This window comes from Canis aureus, chromosome 16 (genome assembly GCF_053574225.1).
Source record: "Canis aureus isolate CA01 chromosome 16, VMU_Caureus_v.1.0, whole genome shotgun sequence".
Classification (NCBI taxonomy): Eukaryota; Metazoa; Chordata; class Mammalia; order Carnivora; family Canidae; genus Canis; species Canis aureus.
The window spans coordinates 38,046,309-38,062,073 of NC_135626.1; the positions used below are offsets into that span (position 1 = coordinate 38,046,309).

At 41.2% G+C, this 15,765-nt stretch overlaps 1 protein-coding gene across 6 annotated transcripts in view; it reads right to left on the reverse strand.

The window, feature by feature from the left end:
• Nucleotides 1-15,765, reverse strand: part of FBXL20 (F-box and leucine rich repeat protein 20) — a 115,329-nt gene that overhangs the window by 7,477 nt on the left and 92,087 nt on the right. For 4 of the 6 annotated variants that reach the window (XM_077853057.1, XM_077853061.1, XM_077853059.1 and 1 more), the window contains 6 exons: nt 15,240-15,370; nt 13,192-13,252; nt 11,865-11,909; nt 10,115-10,171; nt 8,377-8,589; nt 2,861-5,350 (listed from right to left, as the gene is read on the reverse strand). In XM_077853057.1, coding sequence (XP_077709183.1) covers nt 5,186-5,350; nt 8,377-8,589; nt 10,115-10,171; nt 11,865-11,909; nt 13,192-13,252; nt 15,240-15,370 — 672 coding nt within the window. In that variant the 3' untranslated portion in view covers nt 2,861-5,185. Of the gene's footprint in view, nt 1-2,860; nt 5,351-5,792; nt 6,780-8,376; nt 8,590-10,114; nt 10,172-11,864; nt 11,910-13,191; nt 13,253-15,239; nt 15,371-15,765 lie in introns of those variants that run through there. The other 2 variants (XM_077853058.1, XM_077853062.1) reach the window with 2 other exon arrangements.

The window sequence follows — 15,765 nt, forward strand, 5'->3', positions numbered from 1 at the left end:
AGCACTCCAAAGCAGAGCTGAAGGAGGCTTAGGCCACAGCAAGTCTGGGATCAGACCCTGCCATTCAACCATCCTCTGCCTTCTGTCCCCTCAGGGGAAGAGGCGTCAGAGGGGGTCAGTGCAGGGATGAAACAGCCTGGTTTGAAGGTAAGAATTTCTCTCCCAGCACCATTTGCCCACCCATCTGCGTCCTCAGGCAGAGTCCAATGGGCAGAGGTTGTCCTCCCTGCTGTCTGAACTCTGCACAGGTCTGTGCTCTCAGTGTCACCAGAAGGTGGGCAAGGCTGGGGAGAGCGGCCAGGAACTGCACTAGGCAGGTGACCTGGAAACAGTTCCAGATAGGAAAAAGGAGGCAGCTAGGGTGGGAGGAGGCTAAAGGCTGAGTCATTAAACAGGAACGGAGAAAGGCAGATGCAGAAGGCCTTTTTCTCCCCTACCAACAGTAGCTTGGAACCCTTCGTCCTGGGAAGTCACAGGCCCTCAGGGGCCAGCTCCCACAGCAACGGTGGCAGCATATGAGAAAACACCCACACAGCTTCTGCTGAGTCCCGGCTCCTGGTCTTGTGTGTGTTAGAGGTTAGCATGTAGTTTGGGGGTAGGGTGAGGAGGGGAGTCAGAGAAACAATCTCAGGCTCACCTCCTTCCTGCACTTATTAGAAAGTAACAGTCATCAGAGAAGCACAGGTAAGAAATTATTAAGGGCAGGAAAAAAATATGTAAACCCAGAAAAGCAGCAGCAAAGGTTTCACTTTTTACAGGTCTATCATATAGCACTAGGAAAGAAAATCATTCAAGTCTTTGGGGGTGTAGGGGGAGAGGGGGTGGGCAGGTAAAGTATTAATCAAACCTTGCCAGTTAAAGACTCCTTTTCAGGTTAGGATTTCCTAAGACTTTCGGTTGTCATTTACTAGTGCCATTAAAAAAAGAAAAAAGAAAAAGAGAAAAAAAAAGAAAAGAAAGAAAAACAAAACAGAAGTAATGACTCCAGGGGCTGAGAAGGGTTAGGCTAAGGTAAGAAACACATGTATATGTGTGAGCAGCAGTGTGACACAGATTTGAATTAGTGAAAGTTAGTAGTAAGCAATAGTGACAAGCAAAACTTAGTGGGGCAAAGATTTCTTCTACTTTAATAAAAAAGTCATCGCTTCAAAGATTTCCCTGGGTTCTTTGGGTATGGCAGAAGAGAAAGGGTATGTGTCTGGACACCTCTCTTGTCCCATCTCTTCATGGGGTAGGGATTCTCATTTACTGCCTTCCAGCCCTTGCCCTGGTGAAAGCCATGCCCAGAAGCACTGGTGGTTCTGTGAGGGATGCCAATCCCCATCTGGGTGACTCTGGGTAGGTGCCTGGTAGGCAGAAGCCCTCCTTGCAGTGAGGAAGGTGTGGAGTTCACTGGATGGAGAGGAAAAGTGAACCTACTCACATATGTGAGGGAGGTGTTGCTACATATTTGGGACAGATGCCTGTACCTGAAGCAAAGTGCCCCAGTTCTAGAACTGATTCTTTCCTTTACTTTGAATCTCATCTACCATTTTCCCACCCCAATTCTTCAAAACAAGATGCTGAAAAACAGAAAATAGACTTGATTGACACAGTTCTGGCTGTTCATGGTGTTTTCCCTAAAAGGGCAGTGAGACACCTTGGCTGAGGAAGCAGACACTCAACACCTTTGAACCAAACTCCACCGAGGCCTTACTCAACCCATGAGGCAGAGTCAGAAGCAGCACAATATGGAATTTCTCTTAATACCTCACATGTGAGCTTATCCAACACATTTTTCTCTTGCGGAAAATTAAGTGTAACTCTGTTGGGCTCCAAAGATTCACTCAGACTCAGCTGAGAGGTTCTTACTGACCATCTTAAGGGTCAAAGCCTTCAGAGATGCAGATCTGATGTTCCTAATAAAAATGGACAAACAGGTAGACTTGCCTCGTGAAGGGGAGCTGCAGAAGCTCTTCATGCAGAAAACTCACTTGCCTCAAATGGTAGTTTCTGGCAGGCAGAGTTTGTCTCAAGTGAGACGGCCAGTTTAGAGAAGCATGTTCTTTGCTGGAGAACCAAGCTGTTAAGTTAGGGCACCTGGATATATCAAATACAGCCAAATGTTATTCCCAAATTACCTGGGTTCATTATATCCTACCAGCATGGTCTTATATAGTTTCCTGTATCTTCCAATATTACAATTAAAATTTATGATAGATAGGTGACGAGGGGTTTAGACTCCATATTTCCCCTCACCCTCCTGCTGCTTTAGGGGTCTTTGGTCTAAGGGAGGGTTTGCTTCAAGACTTCCAATCAAACATCTTCCTCCTATCAAACAAGACTCGGCTAATTCACACTGCCTGGGCATGAGGCGGTTAAAGATCCTAGAACTGGTGGGCAGATAGGAAGGCAATCTTCAAAAAAAAAAAAAAAAAAAGGTATTGGAAGCTCGAAGCATACCACTGAAGAGTCCTTCAGCCAGGATGCACAATGGAGATGGTTAATCTTAAACCATGCACTCAAAGAGGGGAAGGCAGGATGGGCCCATTTCCTTTAAACCCTTCCTCTCGCATTGGTACCACCTGTCACAAGCAGCCTGTGACTTTCAGCCCAATAAACATTAAATGGTCAAGGGTCAACCATGATCCACAAGTGTTCCTCTTCTTCAAAACCACAGTCACCTAAAGATATACTGCCCACACAAGTAGGCAGACAATACTCTCTTCCTTCTGGTGCCACACTCATACTTCCCTACAACTTCAGACCAGGATAAGTTCCACCGCACATTTTGTTTAACCCCCCATGGCATGAATGGGCTATCAAAAAGGTAACAAAGCATTTTAAAAGGCAATAAGGAGAAATAAAGGAACCCGACTGCTGTAGCATTAGAGCTGTATTGAACAGTTCAAAAGGCCTGTAAAGCCCAAAATAAAGCATCATGAAAATATATGCCAAGTGTCCCTCTAAAATATGTGCTATAAAGAATACGTAAAGTTTCTGACTTATAGGTCTGCTATGTCAACCTGATGTGGAAATTAAAAAAAAAAAATTTAAGAAATACTCTTACATCCACTAAAGAGGAGAATAGGAGGAATTTTTTTTTTTTTTTAACATAGAGCACAATGTGCTTTCATATTCCAAATATTGGGGGAAAAAAAAAAGGATGAAGCCAAATCCCCTTATTCTTCATACCCAACAGCTTGATTTCAAATTTGGTAAGCAAACATTCAAGACCACTCACTGAAAAATGGCCCAAGCCATACTATAGTTACTATATTCAAGGTTGCCCACAGACTTTGCTTAGATTAGGAAAGGACCCAAAGAATAAATCAGTAGCACCACTGGGAGTGAGATGGAGGCTTTAAATAGAAAGCAAGGATGAATATAGGAAGAAAATGGGAGAAGTTAGCGCAAAAAAAAAAAAAAAAAAAAAAAAAAGCTGGAATCACCTTGATGGAGCCAATGTAGAGGCCAGAAAAGATGCTACTCACGTAGCAAATGATGCTGTAAAATGTAGAGGGAAAGGCTGCTTAGAAAGAGGTAATCTGGATGTTTAATAATGTCCTCCACAGACACAGCAATAACCCCTCCTGGCTACCTGCGGGTCTATGCAATAGCTCTGAGGGTATCTTTTGACTTCCCTCAAATCTCTTCATTCACCCTGTATTCATCATAGAAGGCAGAGTCCTGGGACTCTGGAGTCAGATGAATGGACCAAGGAGTTTTTCCTAAACCTCTGAAGCCTTACTGAATTTTCAAAAGTGTCCTTGATATTAAGAGAGGAAGCATTATGTTCAGATGGCAGAGCCCTTTCCACCTAACCAACACTTACCATGTTCTGGGTTCTTAAGGTCCTGGTACATTTCATCAGCTGGCGTAGATTGCAGACTGGCATAAAAACGTATTTCCTTCCATGCTTGATGGGCCTGAAATTTTCTTGCAAAAAGAACAAGGCCTGACCACATACAAGCCAGTGCCACACGCTCCTTTTCTCTCTCACTGGACTCTGTTCTTGACCCAGACAGGAGTGGGTATGCTCTTTGAGTTGAGAAATGGCATTTCCAAGATGTTCATGTCCTCGTGAATAGGGTCTTTTACATTTATGTACTTTTTAAGTAAAGAAGTGCCTTACTAGCCTCAACTGTGGGCAATTTAAATCCATACTCGCTAATCAATCAGAGTTTTATGGTTAATTTGTTCAGGCAATACTAAAAAAAAAAACTTAGTATGTTAGAACAGATGGCTCCTAAATATTTCTCTTCTTAGTTTTGTTTGAATGAGTGACCTGGGGATCTGAATATTATTAACCACATCTGGAAGTGTGTGTATGCATGTATCTTTGTATAGGTAGAGTATAATCAGGAGAATGAATCTCACTTTAAAAAGTATATTCCTAGGGCAGCCTGGGGGGCTCAGCAGTTTAGCGGTGCCTTCGGCCCAGGGCCTGATCCTGGAGACCCGGAATCAAGTCCCACGTCGGGCTCCCTGCATGGAGCCTGGCCTCTGCCTATGTCTCTGCCTCCTCTCTCTCTGTGTGTCTCTCATGAACAAATAAATAAAATATTTAAAAAAAGTATATTCCTATGTCAACTATGCTCAAAAAATTCTTTTAAGTATATTCCTCATGTGATAATTTAGAAAGAGGGTAAGGAGAAGGGGGAAGGAAAAATAAAAGTAATTTGAGCTTTTACAAGGGAATAATAAAATTGGATTTGGATTTAAAATAAATTTAACATGCGAAATAATGCCGGATAGTACAGATTTCTAGCACTCTTTCATCAAATTGCTTGTGGAGAAAGAAGTCATACTTTATTCCTACATATGCTGGTAGAGCCAGCACCTTCAGTGTTATAACAAACCTTTTAACAGCCTGGATCATGTAGAAGATCATGAGGGACTGCACAATAATGTCCTGAAATACCCCCCTCCTCCAAAAGAAGAAAGTTGTCCTCTTAAATATCACACAAAGTTTCTAACTTTGGGGTTTAGATTTAAATCTACTTCTTGTACTTCAGAAACTCATTTTATTTCCCTCATCCTTTATGACTTTTTTTGGGCATAAGATAAGGAAGCCTCTTCTTTGACTCTGAGTCATGGTCACTGAATACCTGCCTTCAGCTCTGCTGACCATGCTCAGCAGAGACACTGAACACCCTTCTCCTTTTCAATGTTTTCTTTCTCTGGCCCCAAAGTGTTCACCTGGTTATCCCTGCATTTCATTCATGGGAAGTCTGGAGCACAAGAGAGAGAAGGTTGACAGGTTTTGAAATGGTTCTGGTCCTTCATGGTGCCAACATTCGAGATAGACCATCAACACCGACATACGGTTGACCAGCTGTTCTAGGGTCATTCTTCTATCCCTGGTAGGCTGGAACAGGGGGGAAAAAAGAGAAACTGACCAGCTAGACTGCATAGCAACTGTAGTAGCGTTCCTGCTATAGCAAAACCACCTTACAGACACAAATCAGGGATGCTACTGCTCACACTCAGATTCCAGTGAACATACGACCTGTCTGAACTTGGGTTGGGGGGCTTTCAGCTCAGTTTTGGGATTCACCATTCCACTGTTTACTAGTAACACATTTCTCTTCCCTTATTAAGTTAGTGGTGTCTGATGGAAGGAAAAATGTGCAGGGAGAATACTGGGCCTATCATGCGTATTATTATATATCACAAAGTAGAACAGAAACCAAAAAGCAACGTTTGTTTTCATCAAAATAGTTTTAGCTCAATTTCTTCTTATAACATTTCTTGTTTTTATTATGGTTTCCCTTCAGACTGGCAAAGATTCAGGCAGGGTCCCCTAATGATAAAATTTAGAATTAAAAAAATATTTATTGATAATGTCTCTTTTAAAAATGTTTGGTAACCCCAACTAATCATCCCAAATGCACACTGTAAACACAACAACGGCAAAAGAGTAACAACTGAGTGTGAGTAAGCAGACAATGAACAGGTGAACAGATGGAGCCAGAATGCAGGAGGGAGCAACAAAGAATGGAAGACAGGTGTGCAAAGTGTGCTACAGACAGTGACAATTTGAGTAAGTCATCACATTTGGACCACAGCGATTTCGGGGCAACCACTTGGGAAACCTCTGGGCCAAATACTGAGAACATAGGAGGAGGAATGGATGAGCCTTCTTGGTAAGCATGCTCAGCATGTTGGCTTAGGGACAAAGAAGCACAGAAGCTCTGTAGTCATCTCCTGATGGACAGCTACCATTTAGAGGATGCAAAGAAATTTTCTTTCTGGTCCCTGGATACAACAGATATTGTTTTCCTATGCTTTCCTTGACCCTGGAGGACTGCAGCTGCTGTTCCAAAACCACCAGAGAAACCCCCTTCACAAAATGAAGAAACTGCAGGAGCAGTAACGCTGGGTTTGCTGGAATGCCCCCTTCCCTCCACCTTGCCTACTATTTTCTTCTTGGCATGTCCACTGGGAATGGTTAAGTTTTACCAAACCACGTGATAAAGCCAGCATGGGCTTCAGTCCCCTGGTCACAGAACTTGAATGGGTGGAGGTGAGGGTGGGTATGCATGTTATGTGTGGCTCTGGGGATCTGGACGCTGCCCTCACTTGATAACCCTTGCCCAGAACACTGGGGTTGCTTCCACTGGAGACTCCATTGTAACTCTAGAAGTGTCATTAAATACTCAGTTCACCAAGGTTGACCACCTCCATTGTCATAGGATGATGCAGCATCTGCAGAATCGCTGTCTGCTGCCCCCTACTGATGGGGGTGGAGTGACAGGTGCGAAGTAGGCGTGGACTTTAATATTGGGCAAATGGGTCTGAAACAAGACAGAAACATTACTGAGAGAGAGGGCTTAAACAGAAAGAGCAATGTTGCTTTTCAGAAAAAAACAAAACAAAACAAAACAAAAACCCCAACAAACCACAGGGGCTGAGTGAACATGAGAGCGAGGCAGAGGCTGAGTACCAGTCAGGATGTTGAGAGGCCTGGGTTCTGCTTTGTAGCATTTCAGGTTATTCTAAATGACTAAGTAGCTCACATAACTTTGGTACCTGCTTTTTAATAATAAAACTGGGGAAAAACTTCAAACTAATCTCTTAACCTCTCCCAAAGGGATTGCTAATTGGATTCCCAAAGTTGAAGGAAATTATTCAAGCTTAAAATAATTTTTTCCAAGTCATTGTGGACAATGTTTCTTCTGATATTTCCTTAAAAACCTCATTATCTTCTTTTAACAACACACTGCTAGTTTTTACTACATAAATAGCTTCTGAATTCCTACAATACTCAAGGCACTGTGCTGGTTATCTAGGGGGTATAAAGATGGTCAACATGGAGATCCCACTCTTATGGAACTTAATAGTCCAGACATAAATGGCTAAATTAAAATGGAAAAGTACTAAGTGATTATTTGAAGAACAGATAAAAAGTCTTGAGGACTCAAAGATGGAAGAGATTCTGTACAACCAGGCAAGTCTAGGAACCCTACTGTAAGGAGTCCACGGAAGAGGCTTTGGTTGGCCTGTGGTTCTCCTCTTTCAGTGTAAAGGGAATATGGCTGCAAGGCCTCCCCACTGCAGTTATGCTCTCAGTCTTCTAGGTCAGAAGGAAGAGGAAGAACAAAGGTCAACTGGAACTCAAGATGAGATTTGGTGCTCCTTTATGAGTCAGATGCCATATGGCCAACATGAATGTTTGTAGACACTGGTTGTAAGGGCCTCACTAAGCACAGTGCCTTTCCCACAGCAGGTATGAAGCAGATGTTCCAATAAATCTGTTCTGTTGAAGTGAATAACCTAACATAGAGATTCATCCATCCTTTTATAACCTCCTTGCTGGCAACCTGCCTTCCGTTTGACTATCCATGGGTCTCTTTAGTATGGAGGATGGGGGCTAAAAGAAAAGGTAAAAAAACCCCAAAAAACCTACTTAATACTTTAATACTTGTTGTCTTAAAAAAATAAGAAGCCCAGCAAAAGGGTTTGATGTGAAAGGAAATACAAATTAAAATTTTTTTTCAAATTAAATTCTTAAATCCCATTTAACTCAATATATATTTTCTTTATGTTATTCCTTTCTTTCCTGAATCTGGCATGTGTTTTTGACTCTGGGTATGTTATTAAGCCCTGGACATTACAGGAGAGACTCTGCTGGGAGGAGACCTACTTTCTTCCCCTCAGTGAATATTTTCACACTAAATTTCCATCTGGAACAACAGGTAAAAACTATCTACCCTTAGGTTTGCTCTCTATTTTTTTTTCCTCTTTGCTAAATGTCCAAGTAAATATAAAAATCACAGAAATCTAAATCTAAAACAAAGGCAAACACAAACAAAAAGGAAATGGAGGACAGGAAAAAATAAAGAAGGAAAGGTGCCGAGAGCACAGAGCTGGAGAGTGTGCAGCCATCTTTACCCTGAGTCTCTTGATCCCAGCCCGTGTGATTTGCTGGCAGTCATAGAGTTCTATCCGCTCAAGGCTGTGACAACTCTTCAAGTGCTCCAGGGAAGCATCTGTGATTAGCGGGCAGTTGTCCAGTTCAATCACCTCCAGCTGGTCATGGGCGCAGGCCCCATTCCCCAGGTGACGAATTCCATCGTCTGTGATCAGCTCACAGTGAGACAGACTCTGCAGCCAAATAGAGCAAGGAAGGACACTGAAACATCTCGTGTCATTCTTCTAGCCACTGGCCTGTGTACAGCCAGAAAGGAAACCTTCTGGGTTGGACTGTGATGTATACGAAGCCATCACAAGATCTATATGGTGAAATGAAGAAAGCAAACTAGAGTTGCTGGGTTTCTGCTTTTGACAATCAATACTGACATTTTTGTGTGTGATTCTTTTTTTGTGGGGGAGAAGGGGCAGAGGGAGAGGGAGAAACAGAATCTTAAGTAGGCTCCATGCCTGGTGTGGAGCCTGATGCAGGGCTCGATCCTACAACTTTGAGATCATGGCTTGAGTCGAAATCGAGTTGGGACATTCAACCACTGAGCCACCCAGATGTCCCTCTGTGTATGATTCTTTTTTTTTTTTTTAAAGATTTTATTTATTTATTCATAGACACAGAGAGAGAGGCAGAGACATAGGCAGAGGGAGAAGCAGGCTCCATGCAGGGAGCCCGATGTGGGACTCGATCCCGGGTCTCCAGGATCACACCCCAGGCTGCAGCAGGCGCCAAACCGCTGCACCACCAGGGCTGCCCCATCTGTGTGTGATTCTAAACATACTGTGTGAATTCATGCAATGACTGAAAACAGTTCCTGAACAAGATACGATATCCACCCCCACATACAAATTAACACTTTTCTACAGGGACAAGAGGGGTTCAAGCTTTTCTTGAACACAATTTTCTGGAATTTGGACTAAACACTGAATACCTGATACAGAGAAATGCCAAAATAGTTAACTAACTGAAGATGATTCCTACACCTGTTAAGTGTGGTCATCTCTTCACATAAACCTCTTTATCAATTTTCCTTAATACCCTGGTTCCTCCACGTGAAACTCAGAACCCCTTGTCCCAATTCTGGGTAGTAATATGTCATCAAATACACACAAAAAATGAGCCTGGACACAAAATAGTTAAGCAGAATGTTTTCCCACAGTGTGTTACTGGAAACAGTAACAGAGAACACCCCCAGTAAAGCCATGACTAATTCTGTTTTACAGTACCATTTAATGTCAGGCTGAAGCAAACTGTATTTTGGGCCACCTTGTCTCCTGGATCTTTGAAATTTATTTAAATTTTTATTTATTTATTCGACAGGAGAGAGGGAATGCATAAGCAGGGGGAGCGGGAGAGGAAGCAGCAGACTCTCCACTGAGCAGGGAACCCAACTCCGGGCTCGATCCCAGGACCCTGGGATCATGACCCGAGCTGAAGGCAGATGCCTACCCGACTGAGCCACCCAGTTGCCCTTGGATCTCTGAAGTTTAACATCCTTCAGGGTTAAGTGTAATTCATGTGGGAGAGAACTCATATTCTCCATGTCACTTTTCAATCTCCAAGTACATAATCCTTGGTCCTCTATAAGTTGGCAACTTGTAGAAATATGTTTTCCCCAAAATGGTAGCCAGACACCAAGAAGAAAATAAGAGCTAGGTTTTGACTAAATCCAATGAACACATAAAACTTTTAAAAAGTCAAACTTACCAATACTTGAAGTCGAGGACAGTGTATAGAAAGTTGGATTAATGTGCTATCTGTTATCTGAAAGAAACACATAAGTTTATTATAGGTATAATTCCAAAAAAGCTTCAGGGCTGTACCTCATTCTTGAATACATTGTATTCTAAACTGGTATCCTGATATTAATCACAAAATAACTGAATCTTAAGATTGAAATCCTATTTGCTACTTGAACCTGTTCTTTGAGAACCTATCCAGCCAGGTTTGAACATATCTAGTCATCTGTAGTCTTCATCTTTGAACAAGTCTGTTGAAAAATCCTTTGTTTTTGAAATGAATGAAAATCTGTCTCCTTGTAACTTCTACCCACTGGACTTTGTTTTACCGCCTTAGAACCACCACAGAAAAGAATAAGAAGACACTGCTCCATAAAAAAAATTAATGTGGGAATATCCTCAAATTTTTAAGAATATATATTTATCCTATATTTTATAAGCCATGTCACAACTCTGATTTGATAACCTGGGAGTCAGGTATTTTCCTGAAGGTGGCAGAAAAGGGGCTGCTGGAATCTGAGTCAACTATGAACATAGTTCATAGAAGGAGGAACTCTTTTTTTCTTTTTTTTTTTTAGAAGGAGGAACTCTTGAAGGAAGAACAGTCTTTTATAGTTATCTTAGGCTGGAAAGTAAATCAGTGCTTCTTTACAAATGCTTCTCTTACTCTGAAATGATGATGATGATTATAATGTACATAGCTTCACAGGGGCTAAGAAATGGTGGAAGATGCAAGGCACATGCATATCACTCAGGAGTAACACCAGAGAGGACACAAAGGACACTCAGGCATGTGCAAGAGATAGATGGATGTCAGTAAGTTTTAACTTATTTTATTTTTATTTTTAAAAGATTTTATTTATTTATTCATGAGAGACACTGAAAGAGATAGGCAAAGACATAGGCAAAGGGAGAAGCAGGCTCCATGCAGGGAGCCTGATGTGGGACTCGATCCCGTAACCCCGGGATCATACCTCGAGCCAAAGGCAGACACTCAACTGCTGAGCCATTCAGGCGTCCCAGTAAGTTTTAATTTAGTAAGAACAGTTGCTAAGTGGTGTCTGGATAATAAGTAATTTAGAAAAAATTAACTTCTATAGTCACTAGAAATATCTTTATTTTTATCATTTTTTAAAAAAAGGGCAGTGCCATATTATCAATGTGATGGGGCTTTAATTATTTCTTAGTATTATAACCCTATAGGTCTAAGGAAACATTTTAATTTCTTTATGGTCTGAATGCTTGGGCTTGCTTTCTTTCCACTGGTAACCTTACCGATGGCATGTATTTTCCTACTTCCTTACCACATATACCATGAGTACTTCTGCCTAGGAAGCCTGGAGGACACCTCAATAAATGGAGTCAGCAGTGCTGCCAGACACTACATTAGGGTAGGGAACTGAATGTTTTCATGTACCTGTATTATATAAGTTTTTTCTTTTCTGTAAGTTTCTACCATACTGTATGTATCTCTCTCTCACCTTTTTTTTTTTTTAAGATTTATTTATTTGAGAGAGAGAAAGAGAGAGTGCAAGTGGGGTGGGGGTGGGGCAAAGGGGGAGAGAGAGAATCTCAAGTAGACTCCCTGCTGAGCACGGAGACCAAGCAGGACTTGATATCATGACTCTGAGCCAAATCCAAGAGTCCAATGCCTAACCAACTGAGCCACCCAGGTGCCCTATCATATAGTATTTCTGAGTAAAAATCCACACTCTTACCTGAACACACTCTTCCAGGTCCATCTTTTCAAGCTCATGGCAATTCTACAGAATATAAAACGAAACATTACAGCACCAACACTTAAAACACAGGAAAAGGGATGCCTGGGTGGCTCAGCAGTTGATTGTTTGCCTTTGGCTCGGGGCGTGATCCTGGGGTCTCCCATTCATGTCTCCCATGAATGAATGCAAAAATCTTACGTTTCAGAGTTGGTGTCACTTTCTGCCTTAGTCCATTAACACATTTTATTTATTTATTATTATATTATTTTTAAAAGATCTGATTTATTTTATTCATGAGAGACAAATAGAGAGGGGCAGAGACATAGGCCGCGGGAGAAGCAGGGTCCTTAGAAGGAGCCCGATGTAGGACTTGATCTCCGGACCCAGGATCACACCCTGACCTGAAGGCAGATGCTCAACTGCTAAGCTACCCAGGTGTCCCCCATTAACACATTTTAAAAGGCCTTGATCACAGTGGAAATTTCTCAGTTATTCTACATTTGAAATATCTATCTAATCTCTTACAAGTCCAAGGGAATAAATTTTCTGAACATTAATACCAAGCTAATACAGATCCTTCCAACCGTAAATAATTTAATGAAAACTATTTCTTTGGAAGAATGGAAGGTAAGCTTTGTGTCCTCATTTAGTTATGCCACATGCTGCCCCTCACCCATTAGTATTCCACCAATCTGCATGAAAGCAAATGTTCCTTCTTATATTCCATTATACTGCTTAAAGACAGCATAATTTTATTTTTTATTCACTTTCTAAAGTTTTCATTTATTTGATAGAGAGAGAGAGAGAGAACATAAGCAGGGGGAGCGGGAGAGGGAAAAGCAGGCTTCTCCCTGAGCAGGGAGCCCGATGCAGGGCTCGATCCCATGACCTGAGTGGAAGGCAGACACAACCAACTGAGCCACCCAGATGCCTCAAACAATCTCCATTTAAACTCAGGCTTCTATGTTTCTTTCAACGTTACTCTCACCCACCAGTCGCATACCAAATAACCAAGAAAGATTTTTTTCATGAAGCATTAGGAAGGCCCTGTGTAATTTACCATTTAATGAAAATGTGGCAAATCAAGTCTCATGAAGGAGCATCATGTTCTCCAAAGCATGGCTATGTTTCCAGAGTAGTTTGTGTTATACAGGCTTATAGCTGCAGCACAACAATGCTCAGGCACACCTACCAGAGAAGTTCCCTCATATCCCACACCCTCAATTCTACTGTCATTCCAATTTTCCCTCATTGCTCACTGTTCTGGGGGAAAAAAAAAAAAAAATCCCACACCAAACCTACAGGACCAGGAGAAAATACTTACCCTGGCCAGAGTGGTAAAGCCTACATCTGTTAACTGAGAACACCTTGCCACTTCTAATATTCTGTTAAAAAAACACAACACAAAAGTGAAAGTCAATCCTGTGTTCCCTGAAAACTGGGTTTATTAAAACAACAAGAAATTAAGAAAACAACCTCCTGTTCCCTAAGCACTGCATGATATAGTGACATTAACAGCCAAGTGTATACAGATCTTGCCATTCATTTTCATGGAGTCATCATAAAGTGGTCCTGTAAATAACACATTTCAGGGTGATGCAATCAGAAGAATATAATAGAAGCTTGTATTTAATGCCAAAATGCATGAAAAACGCACTTAAAAGCCTTCTTGATGGCATACTGCTAACCCCCAGAGGGCAGCCTGCTCCTAGAAACCAAAGGAAATGGAGATAAATACTCTGTTTCAATTAATCTGTTGCTCAAGTAAATTATTCTCTTTCCCTATTTTACATGTAAGTTCACTCAGATTTAAATAGCTTTTAAAAATGTATGACGGGACTGTTAATTACAGTCCTGTCCCAAGTATGAAATTCCATACTTATGAAAAAATGCCCTTAAGCTTCCTGCCTCTGCCCACAGGCTCTCAGGGAGGCCCAGGGCAGAGCAGGGCTGAGCTGGCAGCCTCTCTCCTCCTCAGGGACTGCTGAACATCAACCGAAAGCCCAACCACAGGACCAGGATCAAAAGTAGCTCTTTTCTGTGAAAAGTTTGGTGGCGTCTGCATGATAGTACCAAAGAACATTTTTATGTTTGCTTACAAATTGCTTACTACGTGAGATGAAACAAAGCTACAGAAAAGAAATCATTATTAACTAACAATCAATTAGAAACGGATATTTAATGGGAAAGTGTGATCTGACTGAAACCTAACTTTTGATTATGTTTGAGAATCATTGTGTTCGACCAATAAAATAAACCACGAAGGAGTAAGGAGCTGAACACTCCTCTCTTTAAAAGAGAAAAAGGTAATGTGTAATATTCTTAGTGAGGAGTCTGGCTACCTCCTCAGCTCCCAGCCTCTGATATTATTAATTTTGACCAAGTCTATGATCAATCAAGGAGTTTTGATAATCTAGGCAAATTAAATTTTCTTTTAATAATTATGGTTAGGCCCCTAGCCAGGTGATAATCAAAAGCTTTAATAAAGTTATATGGGTTTACAATGATTATTATATGTGGTTTCCTGGGTTCTGGAGCCGGACTGCCTGGATTTGAATCCTTGCTCCTGAACTCACTAGCTGTGAGACCTTGAACAGGTTACCTGACTGCTCTGTGCTTTAGTTTTCTCATCTGTAATGGAGATAGTAACAGTGCTTACATGCTATTTTGAGGACTGAATGAATTAATATTTGCAAATCACTTAAAACAATGGTTAACATATCTAACATGTTAAGTACAATAAAGGTTCTGTTATAAAAACAAAAAAGGTATATGGGGATCATGCCTATTTATTACAAAACAGCATGTTGTGTGCTTTTATAAAACCAATATGGGCTTGAAACCATATGCATGCTAACATGGCATTCTTGGTAAATATTCAGCCAATCCTATATTTAGACAAAGAGGAGGAAACATAGAGAAATAAGGCTTGCTCTAAAAGACTATAAGCACAAAGGAAGTTTTCTTGCAGGGCTGTTTTTTCTTTTTAAATACTTAACTATGTATCTGGCATCATTACCACAACAAATAACCACAGGGTAGGCCCTTAAGAACTTTCTCCAGAAAGGAATTATATGAAAGTATTAAGAAGAGAAAATAAAATGCCTTTATTTCATTTCTCAAGTAATGAAATAAAATGTTAATTTTATTCTACTATGGATAGCAAGAAATAGGAAATGGGGGCTATCACCCCTTGGTTTAAGCCAATTACATGTAATTAAATGAGGTACAAAGCAAGCAGGTGAGCATCTAAAAGGGCAGCAGCCTTGTAGTGTCTACCTTAAAAATATCAAAGTTCCAAGAGATAAATTTGGGTGAAGAATGCCTTTGTTCCTTTCCCCAGATTTTTTGAGCTAAACAAGAAATGTTTACCTAAGCCGTGGACAGTTCTGACCTAGAGCATTCAGGATGGCATCTGTGATGTTGGAGCAGCCGGAGGCACAGAGGGACTGTAACTTATGGCACCCTCTGCATATAGTAATGAGACCTTCATCTGTGATTTGCTAAAAAATAAGAGCAAAAAACCCCCCATAGATATTAGTAACTTAGCAGAAGAAAAATAAGGAAAAAAAATGTTATCTCTGAAAATAAGCACCAAAAAGAAAAAAAAAAAAAAAAAACACAACACAGATCTAATATTAATCAAGTAGCAGACCTAAAAGAAAATGAGCACACTTTGTTCCTCATTTTCAGTTCCTTTTGATTTACTTTGTGAGAGAATCTGCTCATTTTTTTCCCCTTCTTTTTTTAAGTAGACTCCATGCCCAACATGGGTCTTGAACTCACGACCCTGAGATCAGGAGTCACACGAGACTGAGACCACCACGCACCCACCCCTGTGCTCATTTTTGGTGTAAACGGAAGAAGCACTAATGAGATTCTTTTAACCTAATGAGAC